The sequence below is a fragment of the Sparus aurata genome, chromosome 1 (genome assembly GCF_900880675.1).
Source record: "Sparus aurata chromosome 1, fSpaAur1.1, whole genome shotgun sequence".
Lineage (NCBI taxonomy): Eukaryota > Metazoa > Chordata > Actinopteri > Spariformes > Sparidae > Sparus > Sparus aurata.
Window position 1 is genome coordinate 40,741,815 of NC_044187.1, and position 26,941 is coordinate 40,768,755.

General features: G+C 40.0%; 2 protein-coding genes across 5 annotated transcripts in view; both read left to right on the top strand.

Moving 5' to 3' along the window:
* Nucleotides 1-13,119, top strand: part of LOC115581032 (sarcoplasmic/endoplasmic reticulum calcium ATPase 2) — a 31,804-nt gene extending 18,685 nt beyond the window's left edge. For 3 of the 4 annotated variants that reach the window (XM_030415853.1, XM_030415861.1, XM_030415868.1), the window contains 14 exons: nt 397-485; nt 690-792; nt 1,022-1,153; nt 2,582-2,707; nt 2,797-3,018; nt 3,320-3,431; nt 5,399-5,637; nt 5,748-5,968; nt 6,567-6,769; nt 6,934-7,019; nt 7,260-7,393; nt 7,893-8,010; nt 8,140-8,274; nt 8,367-8,549. In XM_030415853.1, the coding sequence (XP_030271713.1) occupies nt 397-485; nt 690-792; nt 1,022-1,153; nt 2,582-2,707; nt 2,797-3,018; nt 3,320-3,431; nt 5,399-5,637; nt 5,748-5,968; nt 6,567-6,769; nt 6,934-7,019; nt 7,260-7,393; nt 7,893-8,010; nt 8,140-8,274; nt 8,367-8,549 (2,103 nt within the window). Of the gene's footprint in view, nt 1-396; nt 486-689; nt 793-1,021; nt 1,154-2,581; nt 2,708-2,796; nt 3,019-3,319; nt 3,432-5,398; nt 5,638-5,747; nt 5,969-6,566; nt 6,770-6,933; nt 7,020-7,259; nt 7,394-7,892; nt 8,011-8,139; nt 8,275-8,366 lie in introns of all 4 variants that reach the window. The other variant, XM_030415843.1, reaches the window with a different exon arrangement.
* A 661-nt stretch (nt 13,120-13,780) lies between these two features.
* Nucleotides 13,781-26,941, top strand: part of slc43a1b (solute carrier family 43 member 1b) — a 36,685-nt gene continuing 23,524 nt past the window's right edge. The window contains exons 1-5 of the mRNA XM_030432409.1: nt 13,781-14,016; nt 21,050-21,208; nt 22,251-22,434; nt 22,534-22,589; nt 23,016-23,092. Of these exons, the coding sequence (XP_030288269.1) occupies nt 21,055-21,208; nt 22,251-22,434; nt 22,534-22,589; nt 23,016-23,092 (471 nt within the window). The 5' untranslated portion in view covers nt 13,781-14,016; nt 21,050-21,054. The remainder of the gene's footprint in view (nt 14,017-21,049; nt 21,209-22,250; nt 22,435-22,533; nt 22,590-23,015; nt 23,093-26,941) is intronic.

Genomic DNA, 26,941 nt, shown 5'->3' on the forward strand with positions numbered 1-26,941 from the left:
AGATTTGGGAGGATTGTTACGTCACACACGACAAGTATTGTCATGTATGTTGGATTGTATCAAAATTGCTGTGCAGCCCAGTCAGCATGAGTTAGCTTCCCTGTGATTGATACCCTAATGTGTTTATGATTACATGGTTTTTCTAACACTGATCAGTTAAAAAAAGTAGTTTGCCATTCCAAAGTAAGAACTAATGGCTTGTCATGCTAACATTATATTAACAAAGGATTAGTCGCCCTTAATGGAGTGTTGGCTTTAATATAAAACCCTAAGGCTCATGTGGTGGGATGGCCTGTTGTTATGCAGAACTAACCTAAAAATGTGATCTTTTAAACGTTAATAAACTAATTAGCTACTTCAATATCTGTCTGTCTGTGTGCATGTGTGTGTGTTCAGATGTTTGTTGTAGACAGTGTGTCAGGAGAGCGCTGCAGACTGAGCGAGTTCACAGTCACTGGATCTACTTATGCCCCTGAAGGGGAAGTGTGAGTGTCTTTAACCTTTAACACTTAACTTTAGACATTTTATGGATAGTGGATGGATATGGATTATGAGAGCCCATAATGTATCTCTCCCTCCTTATTATTATATAATTGTGTACATTCCTTCTGCTGTTTTCCACCTTTTACCTGTTTTCCACCTCTTACCTCCTCTTTTCTCTGCCATGGCCGTCCCTTCTGTCCGTCCAGTTATAAGGATGGCTCTGTGGTGAAGTGCAGTCAGTATGAAGGCCTGGTGGAGATGGCTTCCATCTGTGCACTGTGCAATGACTCATCCCTAGACTACAATGAGGTAAGACATGCAAACAATACTGCAGCAACTGCTCAGACCCACGGAGATGACCGTATATGGCTTTGAGACATTTATAACTGGAATCTGATATTGAATATGTGACTGCAAATAAAACACCTATACTGGTCAGTGAAGAGCACTCTACAGCATACTTTGACCTTTGACCTCTGCTCCTTTTGTGTGTGTGTGTGTGTGTGTCTGTCTGTCTGTCTGTCTGTCTGCGTTCCAGGCAAAGGGTGTGTATGAGAAGGTGGGGGAGGCAACAGAAACTGCCCTCTGCTGTCTGGTGGAGAAAATGAATGTGTTCGACACTGACCTGAGAGGACTGAGCCCTACTGAGAGAGCAACAGCATGCTGCTCCGTAAGTATCTGTCTGTGTCTCACTACATTTGAGATAATTAAGCCGTTGAACATTGAGTGTTGAACCTAGAAGGTATCACAAGGTGCTGTCTTGTAGGCAACTGGACTTGTTTCAGTTTCTTGATATTTCACCTCTCATCCAAGAGGCCTCTTCAGTGTTAAGGCCAGGTGAGCCCAGGTGTGGATGGTTGTTAAGCTGTCTGGGGAAGGAACTCAGTACTGCATTGTAAGTGGGTGATAAGTAATGTCTTAAGCCATCTCCTCTGTTCAGTGTCTTCAAGAACTAGAAACAAGTCCAGTTGCTTACGATATACCACCATGACCTGGATGACTGAGAACCTTCACCCACATGTCAAGAGGGTAGTAGTGTTTGACAACAGCAAACATTCTGTGTTTGGTCCTTTTTTTGGGCTGAACACTTCATTAAAATATAATAAATTTGCACAATTACTGAGAGTAATTCCCAAATCGCAGAAGCTGCAAGTTTATGATATTGGGTCAAGTGCTTGAAACAGCATTATAATGAAGTACTCTAGAGCTGCTGAGATTATAGTTTTTCAGTGAAAGTGACAATGTGCTGTAAAAATGAAAATTGAAACAGTTGATGATAACTCCAAGTTTAGATTACTCAAGCTGGCAATCAGTAACTGTAAGTGAGATAATGCCTTTGCAAGTAAAATGGAAATACTGTATTAATACACCATTTCAAAAAGCAGAAACAAAAATGTATAAAGTGATGTTTTAATTTGCATTGTCCGCAGTCTCTCGTCCACTGCAGCTGCTATTCACAAGCACAACATGCTATCTCAGTGAATAGTGATTTGTTGCAGAAAAGCTACAACTAATAATGATAATAATAATAATAATAATAATAACAATAATAATAATAATAATACATTTATTTTATATAGCGCTTTTCAGGGTACACAAGACAATTTCCACGTTAAAGAGCAGAGTGCAGAGTACAGAGTACGGTACATTTAAAATAAAGCCGTGTAGTAACTGTTTGGCTTGGTTTTTCCACATCCTGTTATCTTAACATTTGTCAAATGCTTGTAAACTTTGCTGCTTGTTGAGATTAGCCAGCCCGTCCTCCCTCTATAGTGGTACTAATACTGACCGATGTCTGTGTTCTTCATTCTTTGTAAAATTCACTCAAGAACAAGAATTTATGTTTTGAAAAAGAACCAAAAAGAGTATCAATGAAGAACTTGCCTGATGAGGAGTATTAATAAGAATCAGTAATGGCAATACCAACCGACTAATCATTAATTGTTTCGCAATTTACAGTATCTGTCAAATTAATCACATTCTATAATATGCCGCCCTAGCCTTGTGTTTTGTTTTTTTTTCTGTATGTTCTGCTTACCTGCCTGCATTAAACCTAAAATGTTCATAATTTGGTTTTCTTTGTATTTGTTGTTTTCAGGTGATTAAGCAGCTGATGAGGAAGGAGCTGACGCTGGAGTTTTCCAGAGACAGGAAGTCCATGTCTGTCTTCTGTTCATCCAATAAACTCACAAGGTCTGCCTCTGGAGCCAAGATGTTTATCAAGGTGAGTTTTACACAGTTCACTATAATACTTTCAGTTATCCAGTGACTTAAGAGACACGTCATGCCTTCTGTCCTCCTGTCTTTCTTCAGGGAGCTCCTGAGAGTGTGTTGGAGCGCTGCAATTACATCCGGGTTAGTGGTTCAACGTGCGTGCCTTTGAGCCCGGCGGTTCGAGAGCAGATCCTGTCCACTGTGCGGGAATGGGGATCAGGCAGAGACATGCTTCGTTGCCTCGCCATGGCAACCAGGGACATGCCCCCTGACATTCACAGCCTCAACCTTGAGAATTCGGCTGCCTTTGCTAACTATGAGGTGATGGTGATGATGACTGTGGAGTTCTTTCAAAGTCAAAGATTCCAGTCAAGTGTGTTCTTTCTCTGTTGTACACCTCTCATCAAAAACAATTGTCCTTTGTCAAATGTGACTGTAAGGTATAGAATACTTACATGATCAAATCCTACTGTGTCTGCTGAATGGGAATGAGAATCTATCCTCTTGTCAGTATTTACCAGTGGTTCTAAATAAAGAAATAAACTGTTGCTAATGGTTGTCGAACAAAGTGTAAAGGCTAATTTGGTTCTGTACGCCTCCCCTTCGTCTCTTCCCTCTCCAGTCAGACTTGACCTTTGTGGGCTGTGTGGGCATGTTGGACCCCCCTAGGAAAGAAGTACTTGGTGCAGTCCGCATGTGTCGACAGGCTGGCATAAGAGTCATCATGATCACAGGTGAGCCTGCGCACACAACCACATACACATCTAAATGTACAGCATATGTGTGTAAAAACACACCTCTAATGCTCAGAAATGTACCTGACAACAACAGTACAGATGTGCAATGATGGTTTGGGAAAATAGCATTTGGGCTCTAAGACATACATACTTTGAACAAAATTTGAATGTTCTGATTTAAACACATAAAGAATCGGTACTGGGGAGTTACAGGACGATGAAAAAATCTCAAAAACACAAAAAATAGTGGACCTCCCTTTTTTGCATTTGGTTTGATGTATTTATGTTTTATAACATTTGCTTACATTACTACATCCTGTTACCTCCAGTGATGTCACTCAGTGGCTCAGTAGCATCATGAGTAATGTAGGTGCTGGGTTTCGAAAAGCAGTGTAGTGGTCTGCAATACACAGTTTTAGATCAAATGATCAAATCCGTATACAGCAAACTCACCTTTTGAAATCTGTCATTCTTCTTCTTTTTTTAAACCTGGCACCTACCATGCACTACACAAGCATCCAGTATGCACAGGTTATCTGTAAACAGACTTTAACATGTAAAATTCTCCTTCAAAACATGGTGTTATAAGACATTTTTAATGGAGGCATAACTAAAATGGTTGCTTTACAATTTGTTACGGAGCGCCTAAAGGGACATGGGAAAAAAATGCAAATACAAGGTTATTACAAATAAGAGGTTTATGAAAATGCTCAAGAGAAAGGTTTCGTGAGCATGTTTTCATAAACATTCCAGCTAGCAGTGTTACTCACATACCTGCATATCCGTATTCGCACTTAAAGTGAAGTTTAATAATTAATCCATGAACACCTTTCAGTTGTAAAAATTTCAGCCAGCACAAATCCTAAATCAATATTTCCCCATTGAGCGCTGTGCCATCATCATCGTCCTGGACCACAGTGCAGAGGGCTGGATTGTTTGGTACCTAACTGATCCAGTAATCATAATCGATAGTAGAAAACCAAGAATAAATTAAGAAGCATTAAATAATGAATAGCCTATATGTTTAAATACAATTTTAGTTGTCAAGTAGTTTGTGCGTGAAATCCTTGCAGTGGTCATGACTGTGCTGTCAGACGCACAGCGCTCACTGGAGAGAGTGCAATCTCCAAACACACACTCTGCCTTCTCCAGTCAGCTCATCTTCAAACATCCTCACCACCTACGAATATGGATTGTATAATTTACGAAAATCTGTAAATAAAGGCAGTGACAGCTCTCACAGAATCGTTACACTCCTTATCCTCATTGTTAGTCTTAATCACGATTTGGGCTGAGTTCACGGTAACTACACTTCAATGACTAAATAGTCTTTATCGATCAAACTTCCATCTTCAAACAATATACCAGGCCGAAGGATACCACTGATTGTCGTGCATAATTTGGGCACGTGAAGCAGTCAGTCTGATCATACACACAAGAAAAGTTTCTTGTGCTCACAAGTAACTTTCTGCTGGGCACCAGAAAGTTTACCATGTGCACCAGAAATGTTTAAGTTTCGCTTTTTTCCCCCATGTTCCCTTAGGTTCTCTATAATTTGAGAATACTCTTGTTGAAAAAGTGATTTTGTTATAAATTGAAATGTACTTACTACTACACTATTAATTTTATACTGTATTTTATAATTACAAATGCACTGCCTATTGTAATAGCTGCAGATGTTCATACAGTTTCCTAGAGTATTCATATAACATTTTTTTAATACTGTCCATAGTGTACATATTTCTTATTCATATCTACTACATGCTGTATATTCATACATAACTCTGTAGTTATGTACGCAACTTTCGGTCAGATTAACTGCATTTGGTTTTGTATATGATAAAGTTTAATCATCATTCAGCTTTCATCATGTCATCTCTCAGAGTTTGAATACTCTGTGAGAACATGGTAATTTACGATAATTCATTTTGTGATAATTCATCACTCTGGATTTGTGTCTCCAGGGGACAACAAAGGGACAGCCCTGTCTATTTGTAGGAGGGTTGGCATCATCACGGAGCAGGAAGAGGAGCAGGAGGGCTCGGGAGTCAACGGGGGCCTGACAGGACGGGAATTTGATGAGCTGCCTCCACATCTGCAGCGTCAGGCCTGCAGGACGGCACGGTGCTTTGCCCGGGTGGAGCCGGCACACAAGAGTCGTATAGTAGAGTACCTACAGAGCCTGAGTGACATCACTGCCATGGTGAGATTATCACCTTGCACTTGAAGCACTGTGATAGGCATGCTGATAACCAGTATAAGACCACTCCTTCTGCTGTGATATCACTAAAAGATCCACTGTCATGGTTTCAGACAGGTGACGGAGTAAACGACGCACCAGCACTGAAGAAGGCGGAGATTGGCATTGCCATGGGCAGTGGGACAGCCGTGGCCAAGTCAGCCTCAGAGATGATCCTGGCTGATGACAACTTTTCCACCATCGTGGCTGCAGTGGAGGAGGGCAGAGCCATTTACAACAATATGAAACAGTTCATCAGATACCTAATATCATCCAACATAGGAGAAGTGGTCTGGTAAATAAAAGAACTGATATAAGTGAATGATGAAAACTGAGTTAAAAGTCTGACAGAAGTCAGGTAGTGTTCTAATTAGGGCTGTAAAAGTTAAAGCGCTAACGCCAATTTCTCTTGAACTACATGAGTTTTTAGACGCATGATCAACGCGTGCATGTTATGACCCTCGACCCGCTCCATAGTTTGGGAAAGCTGGAAGCGATGTAATTGTAACATTGTGGAATAGTGAGCAAACTAACCGCCTTGAGCAGAAAGAAAGAAAAGGTTCATTTGAATGGCAAGTTCAGCTTCAAAGCCCTGCAAGATGCACCTCTCCACAAAAACAGTTATTAGCTTTTACTGTCGATGTGAACTCAGTCACTTGACCACACCCATATTGATAAGAGTATTAAAAACTTGAAAAATATCCCTTTAAGGTACATATAGAACAGATAATAAATGTGCATATAATTTGTGATTAATCGTGAGTTAACTATGGACAATCATGTGATTAATCACGATGGAATATTTTAATCAATTGACAGCCCTAGTTCTAATGTGACAGAATGATATTTAGTTGGATGTATAATTTACCCTCCTTTCCACCTGTCCTCCTCAGCATATTCCTGACAGCTGCACTGGGAATGCCTGAAGCACTGATCCCAGTCCAGTTGTTATGGGTTAACCTGGTCACTGATGGTTTCCCAGCAACAGCTCTGGGATTCAACCCTCCAGACCTGGACATCATGTCCCGTCCTCCCCGCTCCCCCAAAGAGCCTCTAATCTCCAGCTGGTTGTTTTGTCGCTACCTCATCATTGGATGTGAGTCATGAGCCAGAACGACATCATCAAATTATGATCATTAGGACTTCTATTACTACACCTCAACACAAAACTTCTGGCTCATTTATTCATTATGAGGATGAATTGCCCCACAGAGCCAGCAGGTTACAGTCTAAAGTGCTCCTCACCCCCTTTCTCTGCAGGTTATGTGGGAGCAGCCACTGTCGGAGCTGCTGCCTGGTGGTTTATGGCAGCCCACGATGGACCAAAACTTTCCTTCTATCAGCTGGTAAACACATATCACCACACTTCATCATAAGTCTCATGCTCTATGGCCCTATTATTTACTGTAGTTTAAGGAAAACACTATGGTACTTAGACAAACAGACTGAGTGATCAGAACCTTCACATGACCATAAACACGGTGTTACCTGTTTATACAGTTTGTACATAAAAATAATAGTACAGTAGTTGAGAGAGGTGAATAGGGAAGCTGGCAAGAATGCTATGTCATTTGTGTCCTCTGCAGTCCCACTACCTGCAGTGCAGTGAAGGCCATGTTGAATTTGCCGGTGTGCAGTGTTCAGTCTTTGAGTCTCCTTATCCCATGACTATGGCCCTGTCTGTCCTGGTTACCATAGAGATGTGCAATGCCCTGAACAGGTAAGAACCAAACTAACGCCCACATACTAATTTTCCCACAGTGTTTCCCACAGGTTAAGAATTGACTTGTAGAGGTAGAGCCTCACTGTAGAGACGAGAACTTTTTAAAGTTGACTTCATGTTCATGTTCTTAATCAACACACCCTAAATGTGACTTCTCTGACCATGAATGTCTGCAGCTCTGTGTTCATATTCATGTATGGAGTAAAGAAATGGATGTTGTACTGCATATGTTATCTACCTGAGTGCGCTGCCCAAGTAAAGCTTAATAATGGGAAACACAAACAAATCCTACAGTGCAGTCCTGTACTAAACGACCCATGTGACTGCCATTCCTTTACTCCTGAGTGATTAGAATATAAAGATAAGGTACAGCCACACATAGTTTTTTTAAAGCTTTGGATCCAGGATAGAGATGAAGCTGTTTCATACTGTAAAGTGACAGCTGAAAATGTAAACAGTAAAAATAACATGCTCCTGCTTTTCTTGTGCTGTCCAGTCTATCAGAGAACCAGTCCCTGCTGAAGATGCCTCCCTGGTCAAACCCTTGGCTGGTGGGGGCCATCTGTCTGTCCATGGCGCTTCACTTCCTCATTCTATATGTGGACCCATTGCCGGTATGTGTGTAGGCATGAACTGTCTATAAGATACCTTTAAAGGTTTCACGGATGCATTTGTTAACTGTAAACTGTGTAAAATTGTCTGTCTTATGAAAAATCCTCTGTTCTCTCTTTCTGCATCTTCAGGTAATATTCCAAATACGTCCTCTGTCATGGCCTCAGTGGGTGGTTGTACTAAAGATGTCAATTCCTGTCATCTTGATGGACGAGGTTCTCAAATTTCTGGCCCGCAACTACATCGAGCCAGGAAACCAGATTCAGGTGAGAATGGGCTAACAGTGCTTCCGTTAATGTGCAGCAGGAGAGTTTGTGTCTGGTCTGTAGCCAATACTTGCCTTTTGTTGTTTAAACAGTCGCTGGAAGAGGAAGAGGAGCTGCAGAGGACAAGGGCTAGCACTGGATTGGCCGGTGCCATGATGACAAGGCTGCGTCAGTCAGTGAGGGGCGTGTCCTGGTCGTTTGTCCTGATCTCTACACCACTGGTGATCTGGATCTTCAGCCTGGACTCTGACATCACCAACATCTTCTGGGAGTGATGGGAGAAAGTAAAGATGGTTAGACTGTGGGGTAAGCACGCAGAAGAAAAGGAAAGAAAAAAGGAAAAGCTAAAGAGGAACTGGTGGAATAAAATATGGAGGATTGGTGGATGGAATGTATAAGGGTGAGGCGGGTGAGGTGAGAGAAACAAGAGACAAGCAAAGATGACAAATGCTTTGAAAGAATGAAACAGTGTGAAATATTCAGCCAACAGACAATCAAGACAGTGCAGCGCAGTTTGACATCATCTCTTTCTCAATGATAAAAGGTGCTATGTGTAGTAAATAGTCTCTATGTCATATGATTCTCATAGCTCATTTAGACTACTTGTATGAGTTTCCCCTTTTTCAGCTCTAGGGATGGCAGTGTCAGTCAGTTTGTCTCTGATAGGATACCTTGAAAACCCCACTCCAACCGGTTTTTTCCTGTCCAGTGGTTAATCTTAATGTTAATGTGTGGTTAATAATCAGGCGTAATCCATTACCATTGCAACCAGACAGCCATTGTAGCAAGATCAACATCATTAGCATGGAGAGTGATAACATAAGTTCTTCTTGGGTGTTGAGGAGCTGCCGGACCGCTGTCTGCTCTGAGCACAGCCACTGCCTCTCTCCCTCTGTCTTTCAGCCACACACTATTTACACACTGTCCTTTTGCTTACATACATCATTGTTCCATTTTAGCAACAGTTTAACTTTTTTCTAAGTCCAAGCTCCAAAAAATGAAGGTCAGACATATTTGGCTAAACAGTGTGGCTCATCAACCATGTCACTGGAAATAAAATGCACCATAAAAATCCCAAACTACACTGGAGTGGGGTTTTAAATCTCTGTTCATGCCCACCTGCTGACCTCTGCATTATAAACGATTAGAGGTTACATGAGAAATATTTGCATGTTAGCATGCTATAATCTGTGTTTGTGTTTTAAATCAGCTCTGTATTTATACCTCCTGCCAAATCTGACCCAGGGACACACAATGTATATTACAATGTATCGTTAATGTTGCATTTATTTCACAAAGAGTGAGTTTCCCCTCTTAGAATGTTTAATTTGACCTTTTTTGAGAGCAGGACAGGCTGACACCACCCAATCATTTGGACCAAAGTTCGGAGTAACTTGTAGCTAACTTTAAACTAGTCATTTACCAAATCTGGTTGCACTAATAAAACTTGGAATTGTTGCTCTGAAAGATCTGTACCACTGGCCAATCCAACACAATCAACAGGAAGTCATTGTGGCATCACAAGACTCCACAGTTTTAGGTTGCCAAACAATATAAGTTTGTCTTGCGTTACTTTGTAAATGTAGTTCTAACTTTACTTTGTTCATTAATGAACACACTGTATTTATGTAGTTCAGATTGGGAGGGAAATATGAAATAACCTAATCAGCAATATTTAGTGTAAAATTATTGACATAATGTTTTGTAATTTGAATGTATTGTGTTTTATGAAACATTTAGTCTAAGTTTACATGATATTTAAACAGACACAACAGTGTTGAGGCACTTATGGATCATTCTATGCCAACTCACCCAACTCCAGGCTCATGTCATGGATTTTCTCCAAAAAGTCATGTTGAAACTTTTATTAAACTCATAGGATCTTGCAAAATCCTAAAGCTCTACATCAATAATTGTGATACATATGCAATGAATATGAACACTGTCACATACTAAAGTTTCAAGGAAATTAAAATAATCCTTTGTGGGAAAATCTACAGTCAAAATCACCCCAAAGTAGCTGTGTAGCAGAAACACGTTTTTTGGTTTTTGGGTTTTTTGTTTTTTTGTTTTTTTGTTTTTTTGTGTAACTTGTCTTGGCCTCCAGGTTGGAATCATGGTGTAGAGTAATTAGACTAATTAAAGTAAGTACACATAGCACCTTTTAGATGAAAATTCCTGTTTGAAAATGAGTGGATTAGATAGAAGAAGGAGAAAAGCTTTGAATGATACAGAATAGAATACTCATACACACATACACGAAAGTCTTCATGCTGCAATGCAAAACTTTAAAGTCACATAGTTGTTGGAACTTCCTTGTAGATACTGTAAACAAGCTTTTAACCTGTGAAGGAAGACTGTTAGAAGACTTTTACAGAATGCATGTCAATGCACGTCCCACATTTCTTACATGTCTCAAAGCAGAAGATCAGTACAGACTGTACTGTGAATAAACGCATCATTCCCTACTGAGCATGGGGTTTAAGTGGGGCCTAGTACTGTGTGTACAGTACAGCTGCTGTCTACAGGTTATAAAGAGGCCCACATGTCTAAAACTGTGACATGGTTTGAAGTACAAAGTATCTAACTTGTTGAAGGCCAGTCACCTAATCCTTCATTCCGATACATCTACAGGTCATTGTTTTGTTCTGTCACTTGGTACGGACACTGAGAAGCTCTTCAAGTCTTAATGTGACCTTATCTGACCAGGCTTTATTCCTGAGGCTTCATAGACTGGCTGAAGCTGACAGTAAGTCTTCACACAGGATGAATGAGTTGAGTTTAATTAGTTCAGACATGTTAATTATGTTATTTATATTCATGGTTGAACACAGTAAAGGTTGTTGTGAACTTCCAGGTACAGTCAGAAACTGATGTGAGTGGTTCATGTAAATGGATTAATATGGTTGATTATTTTCTGGCTTTAAATATAATCTATGTGTTTATTACAGTCACTTGTTTAGTTTCTTTCTGTCAGTTCTTTTTTCCCCATGCCTGTTCAGCAAACACTCTGCCTCTGTGTCAGTGTGCAGGCAGTGATGCAGGTTTTCAGTTTGACGACCGATGCTTTTAGCAGAGCTATGATACACACATTCCTAATGATATCTTACCACAGCCTGACAATAAGTGAGTGTTTCATGTGAATGTGTTTTCAATGTGTGTCTGCCATGTTGTCCAGTGGTGCCATTGTGGCACCTCACTCTGTTTGCCATTGAAGGGATTTTCTTCTTTTTTTAATTTGTGAAAAAGCAGTTTTGATTCATGTAATTTTATTTACTCGTGTTCAATACCACATTTGACCACAGTGACGGAATACTGGGGCCACTGTTCATAAAACAAACATCTGAAATCTACATTTGGTTTCAAGACTTAAGTCATAGCACTATGTAAACCAACTCATAATATTAATATAAATAATGTCCTAATATTTTGAGATGAAGGCACACTTTTATGGCATTATGAGAGTAAAGTAAAAAACAATATGTACAAACTATGATAGGTCCTTTAAACCATGATTGGTCACCCCTGTCCACCCCTCGATGGACTCAGTTAGCGGAGCATTGTCAGAGCTGATTATGGCTGCCTGTCCCATAAAATCATACAAGACGAACTAAATGTTATGGAATTTCACTGTAAAACTGAAACTTAATTCTAGTAATTTTCAGTTATTTCAAGTTTTTTTCACATAAAGTTGCCACTCCATTCTTTAACTTGAATATAACTTTTCAAAATTATAACTACTTGAATATTAAGACAACTATTTCTTATAGAATTGTGATTCATATTTTTGTGGCCCTAATATTAGGTCGAGGCTCTATATTATACCATTGAATTAAAGCATAAACACTAGGCTTAAGAAAAGAGAAGCGTTAAACTTTCTGAAGTGAAAAACTGTATGGAGGTATTAGAAAAACTCACCTCTTGTGGAAACAAGCATTTTTTTATATTTTGATTGTATTTTTCTCTGTAATGATAGGTTGTTTTAATCACAGCTACTCCTTGTTAATTATTAAAAACCATAGAAAACAGTTTGTCGCTTCTTTGCGGCCCACAGTTTTGCCTCTTTTTTGTTTGTTTTTGCTAAATTTTTGTTTGAAAGTGTTTTTCATATGATCGCTTAACAGTTGGTGAAAGAATTGTCAAAAATGACCAAAATTATATGTAATATGTTTTTTTTCTTGTTTTTTTTCACCATTAAGGCAGAAGAAACACTTAGAAGTGTTTATTTTTTATTTTTATCATTTATCAACATTGTATTTTTCTCCAAGGCTGTAATTTGCCATGGCAGCCCAACATGTACAAATGGTTTGTTATTTACTATTATTGTAATCATTATCTGTATTAATATTATTATTATAATTATTATTGTTGTTGTTGTTGTTGATATTATTATTATTATTATTATTATTATTATTATTATTATTATTATTATTATCAATACTATTATTATTATCACTATCATTATTACTATTACTATTATTATTATTATTATTATTATCATTTGCTAACACCCATGTCTATAGGAGGAGACTGAGTGGACAGAAGGGTGTATATGGTTCCGGACTGTCACAATAAATGAAAAATTGTTAAATGACTCATCTGTTTAAACAAAGGTTAAATAGAAGTGCTTGATATTGGAGAAACCACCTACTTTCCCTCTCTTCCTCTCTGTTCCCTCAACAGTAAGTTACTAACATCTGTCCTGAAGCTAAACAAGGGAGCACCATTTTATAGATTTGATTTGAAACCCTTTTCTTGTTCGTACTGCTGTTGGTTGAAGAGTTTGTTGTCACTGGAAAGGATGTTACAGAATAAAACCAACAATAAATATGAAATGGTTCAAAATGTAAGTGTCCTGTGCTTCTTTGACACATTACAAGAGCTACACAATCAAAGCTTAAGGCAGCTACAAAGAACTCTCATGTTGTTGGCTCTAGCAGCCCCTGTGGACAAAAACATGTGAGCTCTGATGCCCACTGTAAACCTGATCAAGCTAGCACTTTTTAGAGATAGCCAATCTTCGCACTGATGGTGTTGTTTGCTCATGTATGTCATGTAGAGGTGTAGGCCACATGATGGGGCCAGTGAGCAAGCTTCCTCTTTTCAGCAGCCAAAGCATTACAAGCTAAAAGATGTAATGGTTTAATGAAGCTGGGAGGATGAGTCCTTAACTTACCATAACTGGAAATAAGATATCAGCTGACAGTAACACAGCAATCTACACATCATTCCTGTAACACACAATGTCTTCAGATTGTATACATTTTGCACGGCCTCTTTTCCAATACAGTCAAAAAGTAAGTGTGTGTGTGTGTGTGTGTGTGAGAGAGAGAGTGAGTGTTATGTGTGAGTGAGTGTGTGTATGTGTGTGTGTAAGAGTGTGTGTATGTGTGTGAGAGAGAGAGTTTGTGTGTATGTGACAGATAGAGAGTGTGTGTGTGTGTGTGTCTCAGTGTGGGGTGGGCGGGCGAGACTTAAGCTCCATTTATAGACATACTTTACATAGAGAGGGAGAGCCAATGTCTCGGGTTCACGTGTGCCAGTGAATACAGCTGCCACACTGAGGGAAGTGTTACACTTTAAATCTACAAAAGAAAGAACAAAAACAAGAAACAGATTAGCCTGTTGAACAAAATCTAACACTCTCCCGTTGGGAAACAGAAACAGCAGCAAAAAGAACGCGTGTGTCAAATCATCACCGTATAAACACAGATCCTCTACTGGAGGAGCACAACTCATATGGTAAGTGACTTTAAACATGTTGCAATTGGGACTATTTCCTCCTCAATCACTGACACAGTTTTGTTGCTTGATGGAATTAGGGTTATGTTACCAAAACTACAATAGGATCAGTTAGTTCCCTCTCCTGTCAGTCATCAACAGCTGTGATGTGTATTTATCTTGTGCTCCTTTTCTCAAGAGATCTGCAAGGACACTTTGAGTGAAACTGTCAAACATAAAATGTTTAAAGGGAGTAAGATATAAAATGGAATTTGTATAATTCGACATGTGACAACAAATACTGTTTAATGGGAGAGTGTCACTTTGACAAAAGTAATTTATGAACATAACTGAGAAAAGGTGTTGGTGCAGTACTGAAGCACTGAAGGGCAAGTGAGATTATTTTTTACACTTTCCTGCTGATCCACATTCTAAGCATGGTCTGAATTATCACTTAAACACTCCTGTGTTAAAGTGATAATTTAACACAGGACACAACTGGTGGGAAAAGAGTTTTGCCAGGATAATATTTCTAAGTCCCTAATATATGTTTTTACATCTGTTTATATATACACACTCAAACACTCACACACACACACACACACACACACACACACACACATGTCCAGGTATAGGTTGTCCAGGTATAGGTTGTATAAGCTTTTATGCTGGACATGTTGATGAATGAGTTGTCAAGGTTATAGTCATTTTGGTAATATCAATTTAATTTATCAATTTATTTGATAAACTGGTAAATATCAATGTATGAAATAACATTGCGGCAGTGATTACTGCCAATCAAGACAAACAATTCACAGTGAATGCAGGTGAATAAAGTTCAGAATCAGAATCAGTATTATTTTATAGTTCCACGTGGAAATCTGTTTGCCACAGCAGCCAAAGGACAGTTGTATTTAAAAAAAAAAAAAAAGTAAAAATACGAAACATTTCATATCTATGTTAAAGTTGTGACAGAAAACTTACATTTAGTAAAAGACCTTCTACGAGATTACACAGACCACATTTTTTCAGCTTTCACAGTAGCACTAAACAAATGTTAACTTCCTTCAATCTTCCTACTGAAGCTCCAAAATGAGAAAAAATGATTTCTATCTCTGTGCTCACCAGGTGTGACCGCATGTTTTTAAATGATTTACCTCACATGAAAGCTTGAAGGCTGTTAAATGGTCTCTGTTGATTGTTTTCGTTGCTTAATCCTTTGCCAAAATGTCAGGAAACAGCTGCCTCTGATACAGTAGAGATAAAGGCAGTTTTCATGTAGGCCTATAGTTTTTGGTAAAGGTAGGTATTAAGGTTAGTGTTTTCAGAAGAAGGTGGACATCTGTGGCCATTTCTTATTTCTGCAAATGGAAGTACACACACATTTCAGAATGTGTTCAGAAGTGTTCAGAATTCAAGTGTAATGCGCTTCTTTGTCACAATGATGTTACCACAAGGAGCTACAGTGCAATACTAGAAGCAAGTCTGTGCAGTGCCGCTGTATCAGGTCTAAATTACACATGCATGGAGAAAATGGGACTGCTACCCAATGCAAGGACGGCTAACAGCAGCTAGCTGTTCTGTTACCATCCCTCTGACCTCTCGCCATATCTGTTGCTGCATTCACTTGCACTCAGCCATTAGAGTTTCACTTTGTAACTTTTCATGGGCTATATACATTTCTGAATCAGATTGTCCAAAGCTGGGGTGGCGGCTGCCACTTTTTCAGTTTCGTGAAAACGTTTCACCTCTCATCCAAGAGGCTTCCTCAGCTCTAAATAACTGGAGTGGAGTTGCAGGCTTTTGAACCCTGTGTTGGAGTGTCCTTACAGAGTTGTTAAGGACACGTGAGCTCTAAGTTTCAGAGTCGTTACGGCCCAACTAGTCTTCATTTAGGATATTAGGGTTAGGTGAGCCCAGGTCTGGATGCTTGTTAAGCTGTCTAGAGAGGGAACTCAGTATAGCATTGTATGTGAGTGACAAGTAATGTCTTAGGCCATCTCCTCTGTTCAAAGATGGCTGTTTGACATAAATGATTTTTTTTTCTCTTTTCTGAGTTTGTATTATTTCCTTATTAGTATTGTGAATAACCGTTCAAATCTGAATTTCTTTTCCAAAACGCAGAGATGGACAGAGTACTCGACCCCAGTACTTGAGTAAGAGTACAAATACTACTGGTCAAAATTTACTCCGTTACAAGTAAAAGTAGCTCAGTCGACATGTTACTCGAGTAAGAGTAAAAAAGTACTTGCTTTTAAAGGTACTTAAGTATCCAAAAGTACGTGCTTTCAAGTTTACTTTAAGTAAAAGTAAAAGTAAGAGTAAGAGTAAATTCCTCATTTTTCACATCAATGAATTACTATAATTTTTTCTAAATGAATTTAAGGAGCTTTTAACTTGTTTCTGAGAATGAACTCTTTGAAACCACCTGCACTGATGTGCTTGCTTTTAGAACCACAATGTTATATAAAGCCTGCAGAAACACCTGTAAAAAAAAAATCAAGTGAATGGGATCACAGGAGGACAGCAGATGTTGCAGATGCAGATGTTTATTAACAATCATTAAAACTGTAACCTAATGAACCTGCACCGTCCAACTAACTCTCTATCATTTAGCTAAGTTGGGAACTGGAACCCCCTCAGAGACCAATGTTGTCCCCAGACCACTGGTTGAGAATCACTGCTTTACAAAAAACTACATCTGATGCAGCCATTGTCGCGGTTTTGTGTTGACAAACGCAGTCGAGAGCGTGGCTACTTTGGTGGTATCCTTATGGGGAGGGATGACGTATTTCTGCTTTTACGTAGCAGTGATGTTGATAGGTTTTCAATGTAGTGAGTCCCCGGGACCCACAGGTGGTGAGTTGAGTGGGTCCAGGGGCGGTTCTAGGGGGGGGGGGGCCAACAGGGGCCAGTGCCCCCGTAACTCTGAGTCTGGACCCCCCTGTGGCCCCCCTGACAGGCATTCTGCATCAATAACACAATGATAGATTTCTTGCAATTATTTTGTTCTGAAGGGAAAAGCAGAAATAAATTGTCTCAGCAGTTTACTACCCAATCAAAATGGCTGAAATTGTAAACACTGCTTTGTCTGAATGAGGGATTTATCCTTTTTTCCGGGTTGTATGTGCCCCCTTACAAAAAAAACGGTCCCAACCTGGCCCCGCTATTAAAACTAGTCTAGAACCGCCACTGAGTGGGTCCCTGGGAAATTCAATGGGTCCTGACTCCCCAGTTAAATATATTATATTATTCTATTTCTTAAATTTTATTGAGTGTTAAACTCCTTTGATGGTGGTATGATATGGTTATAATAAATGGATATATTCATGTATGTTCAAAATGTATCTGAAATTAACCAAATAAAATTCCAAATCTGAAAAGTTTATTGCAAAACAACTGTCACAGTGGCATGATATATGACATTCAAATCAAACAGCATAGTTGTAGCAACATAAATAGCACCAAAATAAATTACTAAAATTCAAATAGTCTGCTGACCTGCAATAGGTTTTGTCTTTTTCTTTGGTGGCATTGTTGCGTTCTCCTTTTCCTGCTTACTCGAGAAAAAACGGGATCTCGTTGGAAGCGCGATGTATGCGCTGAAGCCGTTTGGGCATAACAAAATGGCGGCTGCCATTCAATGTAGTTTTCATCACCACCACCGGATTATGTTTTATTTATTTCATTACAGCACATCCCCTAAACGTTAAAACATAATCGACATGAATGAGCACAGCATCGAGCAGTAGAAACGTGGGTTTATTTACTATGAAGTTCATATTTTTAATTGTTGAAATCAGAGGTGAAGTAAGCTTTTCAAAAGTGCGGGGGATGGATGTGGTGGTGGTGTTTTTTAAAACAATTTAGGGTCGGGGGGTGATGATAAATGACACTTAAATATTAAATCTGTGTCTATAATAACCACACCCTGACATGTAAATGTGACATCTGTCTTGATTCGTTTCATTATGATATAATATAATATTTATAATAGAAGCCTAATGCAACTGTACATTTTTTTTTTACCATTAAATGTTATTTTATACATTATCATATTTTATAATGTTCTGTCGTGGACAATGTCACTTCACTGCTGACAGAAAAGAGAGCTGCTCACTGCCAGCTGCAGCTTCTTATCTTGATCTGCAGTCTTTGTTAATTTTTTGTCATGATTGTTATTATTAGTACTTAGATTATCAAAAATCACAGTTACATGTCAGGATGTGGTTATTATAGACAGATTAAATATTTAACTGTCATATGTCATCACAGTAACAGCGTTACATACATTAGTAGCTGTAAACACATAAAAACATTATAAAACACATCATGTGGTTTGGTGTCGACCTGTATACTGAACGTATCAGGAGTAATCAACGTTTATAATCATCAGAGAACGTTACAGACATTGTATTTGGTTGCTCTCCGTTTCCAGAGAATTCACAGAGAAGCTGGAGAAGTTTGTGACATTTTCATCCCGATTTTTGTGAGGAGGGAATTAAATGCTTGTCCCAAATAAACGCCTGGTCTGTTAAATGGTTGAGACAAATTAACGCCCGGCTATTGTTTGGTATTTTACGGTAGATACCGCCTCCTCAGCACTAGGTGAACAATAAATCTAACTTAGCAAGAGAGACGGGACTTAAGGCAGAACAGCCAATCATCAGCCGGTCAGTCCCGAAGCCGGTGTCATGTTTCAAGCAGCAACAGGGCGGGTGGGAGAGGAGACAGCTGCAGCGAGAGCAGACACAGAGCGGCCAGACAAAGTGACTCCGGCCGCAGTAAGGCGTTTGTGCAAAACTGCAGAAAAAGTGTGGGTGTTGAACCCTCTCACCGGGAAAAGTGTAGGTGTTAAAACACACACATCCCCCACGGGTGCGACGCCCCTGGTTGAAATGAAATCAGCGGTGAAGGGCTAGTTGTTTTGGTAGCGGCTAAATTAGCATGTCGCGATACTTTGTACAGGGGATCACGTCTGCGCCGAGTAGATGCGCAGAGGGTTGAAACAGCGCTTGTCCGGTCTGCTAACAACAAGGTTTCTTTTGCCAGTTACTGTGATTAAACACGAGTTGTTTAATGTTCACAATGTATCGTTTTTCATGGGAAAAATGAGGTGCGTCCCCGGGACGCATGGATAGTGAGTTTAGTGCGTCCTTTCAGATTTTAATGCGTCAGGGACGCAGGACGCGTACCTAGCAACATCACTGAAAAGTAGATCCCAGTGGAGAGCGTGCACTGTGATAGGTTTCCTTCTTTGACAAACACAGCTTGTGTCCAATAGTATTTTAGAAAAAGGAAAAAAAAAAAGAGCAGACCTGAAAGTAACGAGTACTTTTCAGCCTTCCTAGAAATTAACACGAGTAAAAGTAAAAATATTTGTCTTGGAAATGTATTCAAGTAAGAGTAATAAGTACCAAAGAAATCTAATACTCAAGTAAAGTACAAATCCTCTAGATATGTACTTAAGTACAGTACTCAAGTAAATTTACTCCGTTACTGTCAGCCACTGCCAAAACGAATTAGTGCATCTTTAAATCTAAGTGGGTTTTTTTTCTTTTTCATAAGTTTGTCTCCTTTTTTTGTTGTTTTTGTCTGACTGGAACACAGACAGCAGACCTTCTGTAACAATGGGCCGCCCACACGTTTGTTGAAGTGCTAATCGCCAACAGAATTTATCGTAAATCCTCAGGACACATTATATTATATATAGTCATTATATTTCATTCAGTATTATACCTCTCAATTGAAGTCATGTGCTTTAAATTGTGTTTGTAGCAGACATGTTCTCAGCTGTATCGTTATGGACTAATGCCCTGTCGACTGATGCCTGTTCACTCAACTCTTGAACAAAGTGAGAGAAAAAAAAAATGACCTCATCCATCCTGAAATGTTTGTTTAAAATCAGTCATAAATCTGTCTGTCTGTCTGTCTGTCTAAATGAAAAGCCCTGCATGCAATCCCCTCTAATATCCTACATATGGAGCGAGAGAGAGATAGAGAGAGAAAGAGAGAGAGTGAGAGAGAGAGCACATGCTATTTCTGTGCAAGCAAGACTCCAAGTGTATCCAGGTCAAGTCAATCCTTTCTAAAGTCTAGCACACTCACACCTACCCCCCCCCCCCCCACACACACCCACACCCACACACACACACACACACACACACACACTCAAATATTTACACAGTCAAAGCTGAAAAGAACTCAGGATCCATTTATTTGTAGTTTGACCCTAATGTTTCTGTTTGTGTGTGTGTGTGCGTGTGGCTGTGAGCACGTGGGTCAGATCAGTAGATGAGTGCATGACACTTGATAGCACAGCTACAGTAGAAGGTCAGTTTGGGTCAAACATCTCTCTCTTCAGTCTCATCTTCCCATCTCCTTCACTTCGTTTCCGTCCAGGTTTCATCACAGCTCACAAGCTGACATCACTATATACTAATATACTATACTTTGCAATACTGTTCATACTGAACTAGCTGCCAAAAGAATGTTGAAAAACACAAGCTCACTTTGATATCAGCTCTAAGAAAAACTGTTTTGTAGATCTGCCCATCAGTTCTAGATGCTCTGATGATATTGTAGCCACCAAAGTAAATGCTAATATTTGGTAATGTGGCATGATTGTGACAAATAGTTCCAAAAGGGCAACAAGCAACGGAGTTCAGATAATCAGACATGGTTAGCAAAACCTCTTTGAGAGAGAACAAGAGGGCAAACAGACAGACTGTGTCCTGTAAACAGACAGAAATCCTAGTGCAATTCTGTTGTTGACGAACACACACTGTTTTCATGTGAAGCGAAGGAGCATTATCAACGTTATAGGTGTGCACACTTTCCCTTTCACGTGGTAGCCAACCTAAACAAATCTAAGTAGTCAATAGCCACTACGATCATATCGTGTTAAGTGAATAAATCTCTAATCAGACACTAACACTGTAAAATAAGCTGATGCAAAGTAAGGATTTGATGCACTTGGTGATTCCTACCAAAAGTTTTGCTTCCTCCTGTTTGCTGGACCAATGTTGTTCTCTTGTGTGTTTCCTGCCTCCAGCTGTCATGGCTCCCAGCTTGGCCCAGGCATATCGGAGGAGGTGGTGGATGGCCATCACCGCCATTATAGAGAACCTGCTGTTCTCTGCTGTTCTGCTAGGCTGGGGCTCACTGCTCATCATGCTGAAGAACGAAGGCTTCTATTCCAATGTTTGTATTGGTAAGATATCTGCCTCTCTCAGATAGTTTCAAAGCCTACCCACCCCAAATGTACCCCCACAATGGAAGAAAGACATCACAAAGTAAGCAAGTATGCAAGTATGTCCACCATCTATCACCACCAACACAACTTGGACAAAACACATACAGAACTGCAGTAAAAGCAGACATTGGTTAAGTTAGTTTATGATAATGATTACACTTGCTACATCATTGTGAATAAATGAATAATATATATTTCAGATGGCATCTTTTTTCCACGTTCATATTGCTGTCATTGTGGACTGACTAAATATTTGCATATCATACTTTAATAATCATGCTTTTATGCTCTGTCAAGCCCCTTTGACTTGAACTGAATTTAAAGTATGCTTTGCTACGACAAACAACCAGCACTGCCATTCAATGTTGTTTTTATATCAACTTTAAAATATCATATTTTTTATTCATAGAAATAAAGGGGGCAAAGAGTCAGTCATGAATTTCTCTGAAAGACAACAAGTGTACTGGATCTTCATACACTCTTCATAAACTGCTTTAATGTTGGTCTAAATGGTGGGTTTTCTGATGAGGATGAGCTAAAGACAAGGAGGTTGGAGGCGAAGGTGTTTCTGATTCCCACCCTATATCAGAAGTGAGACATGACTCTTTTGTTATACTTGAAAGGGACACTACACTCAAATAACAAATACAATACTTAGTCTAAGTGATATCTCTAACCACAAGTGTTGAGGTTTTGATACAACTTTAAGTTTCTACTCTCATCTTTGTGTTTGGTCAGTTTCTTGGTGCAGTCATCATCAATAAGAAGACTTGTCAGAAATCATAAACCGTCCTCTCTTAATCCAAGATCCAGGAGAACTTCTCTTGTGTCCTTGTGCTGTTTCCGTTTGTCAGAACTGAAAAAAAAATTTTTTTAAAAACCTATACGGCAGGCATTCCCACACATGGCAACATTTAAATGTGGAATTCTTCTCTACTTCTCTTCTTCTCTACAGGTTACCCCCTCCCTCCTAACATGTTTTCTTTATCACTCTATCCAGATAATGAGACTGTCAAAACCAACGTGACTTCCATGGAGAGTGTTAAGTGGCGCACTTGTGTACAGCAGGAGGAGATATTAAATCTTGGCTTCACCATCGGCTCGTTCCTCTTGAGTGCAGCCACTTTACCTCTGGGTATCTTGATGGACAAATATGGGCCACGCCCACTGAGGCTCGTTGGCAGGTATGATTTTTTGGGGGGGCTTTTAATCTGAATATGAGTTTCAAAGATTTTATTTGAAACCACACTCAATATGTGCTCTAATGTCTGTATATACTTTAGTTCATGTTTTGCAGCCTCCTGTGCGATGATTGCTACTGCTGCATATAATCCTGAAGGTAAAGACAACCCATCGATACATCGGAGTTTAAATCATCCTGTGTTTATGACAAGCCAATCCCAGTAATGCAGCAGCACAATTTTCCCACCAAGATGTTATTTCATCATGTTACAGCAAAGGTCTTATTTTTGTAGTATTTGAATCAGTCGTGGTAAAGAATTTTACGCACCAGCTTTCCCTCCGACACCTTTATAACAGACTCTAACAGGACAAGGAAAGTGAGTGGTCAGATGATGGCAGTGAACACACCTCCAGTTTGAACTACCTTAAGTTCTGTGCAATCAGAGATTATAAATGACACGTTGGAAGAACTTTCTGTTACCAAAGATTGACTAAGGTTCAAAATGAAGACCAATATTGTAAAACAAGTTAATGCACCTTTAAAGTTCATTATGGTATTCTTCATTTCCATGTGCTCCATCAGTGCTGTCTGTCCTCATCTTCCTCGCTGTCTCTTTCAACGGCTTTGGAGGAATCTGCCTGACCTTCACCTCACTCACAGTATGATTCTTACTCATACAAAGACACACACAAACACTGTCAAAAATTTATAATAAACTCACTTTTGAAAATGTTTTTTCTCACTGAAACAGAACTGAAATGAGTGTAATTGGTCATATTTCAAAGTGAAGCTGTGTTTTTTTTTCTAGTTACTGCATGAGAAATAGAAATTAACAGCTTTCTAGCAGGTTAAGGTTAGTCAGAAAAGACTTTTGACGTGGCTTTTATTGTGAATTATTTGCAGGCATAACAAAGATAAGCATGAAGCATAGTCGATCAGAATGAATGAATCAAAAAACACAACTGCATCAGTTTGAACCACACTGTACATTAATTTAGCATTTTGTTGTGAGCTCACACAGCATAACAAATACTAAACAACTAAGGTAGTGCTATACCAGATATATTGTAAACCATTGCCATTACTACACTACTGTATTTACAGCACAGTCAAATGACTAACTGCTATATTCCTACAGCAATTGTTGAGCCTCTTATTTATTTCTTTATTTGTGCATTTATAGGTCTCCATACTGGAGATTATCTTGTAATGGGATCACACCTGCCACCATGCCTGTCAACATGTGCTCTGCTAAAGCAGCAGCTCACTCTTGTTTATTTTCCATTACTTTATATGTTGTTAGTCTAGGCCAAACTGCAGGTGGCTGCAAAACCTCCTCCAAATGAATCCTAATATTGCTCTGTGTCTGCTGGGCTAACATTTTCACCATTACACCTTTAAGGGAAGAGCCACGTGGTTTGGTCTGACTTACCTTTGCCAAAAGTGACATTGGAAAAACCTCAGTGCTCCATGAGTGCAGGGAAAGCCTACAAGTCTGGAATCCATGACATATGGCTAGGGACAGAGGACAAATGTCCCTGCCGTCAGGACTTGGGCCATGACAGTGACATGGTACATTGTATAGACTGCTAGGTCACCAGGACACCGTACACACAATTTCCTGTCTTTCAATTTGTCCGTCAAGTCAAAACAACTGCGGTGACATCACAGACTGGAAAGAGGCAGTATAATCTCTGTGATTCACTGAGGTGAGAGACTTTCTGAGTCTAGTACACCTGTCAATGACCACAAAGCTCAGTAGTATGGTCTAAGCACATTGCGTGTACCTGTTATTATAAGCACGTGTTCCACTGTGTGTGTGTGTGTGTGTGTGTGTGTGTGTGTATGTGCTATTGCGCTTGTTCTAAATTCTGCTGCAGCCTTGCAGCCAATCAAAAACATGAGTGGGCAACACACCCTCCCGCAGCCCTGTCCACCCTCTGTGTGTCTCTCTCTCTCCGTCTTTCTCTCCCTTTGTCTCTCTCTCTCTCTCTTTGTGTCTGTCTGTCTCTGTTCATCCGTCTCTGTCTTTCTATGTCTGTCTGTGTCTCTGTCCTGACCTAAACTTTGTCCTGACCTGGTCATTTTGGCCTCACTGCTTCATTCCTGGTCTGTTGTGTGTCTATTGTGTGTTAGTGTGTGTTTGTTTGTGTGTGTTGTGGTGTGTTTTATCTTGGTGATAAGCTATTACAGAACTACTTGGTGTAAACCGTGTGCATTCCTAGCTAACCTAACCAGCTGCCAACACGTCGGTCTTCTGTCTGCTTTGAAAGGCAGTTTGTAATAAACTGACCGCCCAGAGCCACCAGCAGAATTTGAATCCTCCCGCATACACAGGAATTTCCAACTAAAAATCACCTACTTTAAGGGATCTAAACAGTCAGTAGTGTCAAGTTCAGAGTTTTTAAAAAGACTATTGAAATGTACACAGTAGTAAGAGAAACAGTGGCACCTGTGGAAAGAACTCCTTGTTGATATATTTAAAATATTTGGCCCATTTGTTTATGCTACATGTGCACTACAGCAGTGCAGAGGAATGAAGGAAAGAATCATGGGAGGCAGGCTTTGGGAACTGACAAGAACAAATGGAACAACTAATGGAAAGACAGTTGGGGGGGGGGGGGGGCAGATAAGAATGGAAAAACAGAGGTGAGAGCACAGCTACAACATGGAAACATTACTGAGGACAGAGTCAGGTATGACAGCTGAACTTAAGGACTGTTTGTCTTTAACACATGATATTCAGTCATCAACATCTTTACAAAGGAGCATTTATGGACATTTTAGTATCATATAATTCTACCACTACTTCTTTCAGGTTCTGGGTTCATCTTGGTGTTTCTCGGCATTCAACAGCAGCACACACGCCTCACTCATCCATACGCTGCATTCACTACTGATGCCGCTACTCTACACACCTCATGCTTTTTGTAGGTAGTTACATTGTGCAAGTTACAAATAAACCTTTTCCTTGGCACTTAAATCCTGACTTGTCTCCCCTCTTTGTCACATACATTGAGCCACTTCGTGACTGGGGGGGCTCGAAGTGGGGGCTCGTCCAGGATCCCGTATTAATCCTGGATCCCTAAAATATAGTTTGGTCCTTATAGGTAAATTGGCCCGGTTTAGGTTGGTGTGTGTTTCCTCCTATTGCAGACTATGGTCTTTGGTTTGCCTTGTTGGAGTGTAGTTGTTTTTGGACATAGCTGTCTGTGCTGTGGTTAATCAACTGTTTTGGGAGGGAAAGTGTCAGGTTGGTGCCGATTGCTTCCTGTAAGAAGTTTGTAGGAGATTTAGGGGAGGTATTTGGTATTTTGGTCATTTGTTTGTTTTGAGCTTGATTGGAGTTGACTGGGGTTTTGTGGTGGTCCCTATCTGTGGTAGTTTAGTGTCTGTTTGTTTGAGCAGGAGTTCCTTCTCCCCTGCTAGGCTGGGCAGCGGGTTCCTCTAGGGGACTCGCGACTACTTTGGTCTTGGTGTTTCTTGGCATTCAACAGCAGCACACACGCCTAACTCATCCATACACTGCATTCACTACTGATGCCGCTACTCTAATCACCTCATGCTTTTTGTAGGTAGTTACGTTGTGCAAGTTACAAATAAACCTTTTCCTTGGCACTTAAATCCTGACTTGTCTCCCTTCTTTGTCACATACATTGAGCCACTTTGTGACTGGGGGGGCTCGAAGGGGGGGCTCGAAGTGGGGGCTCGTCCAGGATCCAGTATTGCTCCTAAAAATAGCTTAAAATATAGTTTGGTCCATACAGGTAAATTGGCCTGGTTTAGCTTGGTGTGTGTTTCCTCCTATTGCAGACTATGGTCTTTGGTTTGCCTTGTTGGAGTGTACATTAGTTGTTTTTGGATATAGCTGTCTGTGCTGTGGTTAATCAACTGTTTTGGATGGGGGAAGTGTCAGGTTAGTGCTGATTGCTTTCTGTAAGAAGTTTGTAGGAGGAGAGGAGAGGAGGGGAGGTATGTGGTCCCATTCTGTTTGTTTTGAGCTTGATTGGACTTGACTGGGGTTTTGTGGTGGTCCCTATCTGGGGTAGTTTAGTGTCTGTTTGTTTGAGCAGGAGTTGTTTCTCCCCTGCTAGACTGGGCAGCGGATTCCCCTAGGGGACTCGCGACTACTTTAGGTGGTGGTGAAAGTGGGTAGAGCTTTTAGCTTGGGAGCATCTCCATGGTTGTGAGAGGGTTGGCAATTTTCTGGTTGCTTTTTTCACACTGCTATTTTAGCATGCATAATTATCCACTATTAACTGCACAAAGACTAGTTATGAGTTAGCTAGCTTTATGGTTGTAGTTAGCATCAGGATAGGGGTATGGCTCCTGTTTACCTGTTACCCCAGGTTTGGGTTTTCTGTGTGTCCCAGTCAAGGTTGATAACTAATTGGGCTGTTTTGAGGATGGCTTCCCTTGTGGAGAGTTTCATCCAGGATCCGTCAGAGTCTTTGCTAGAGCAGTGCAATAAGGAACAGCTTCTTAGGATTGCAGAGCACTATAAAATT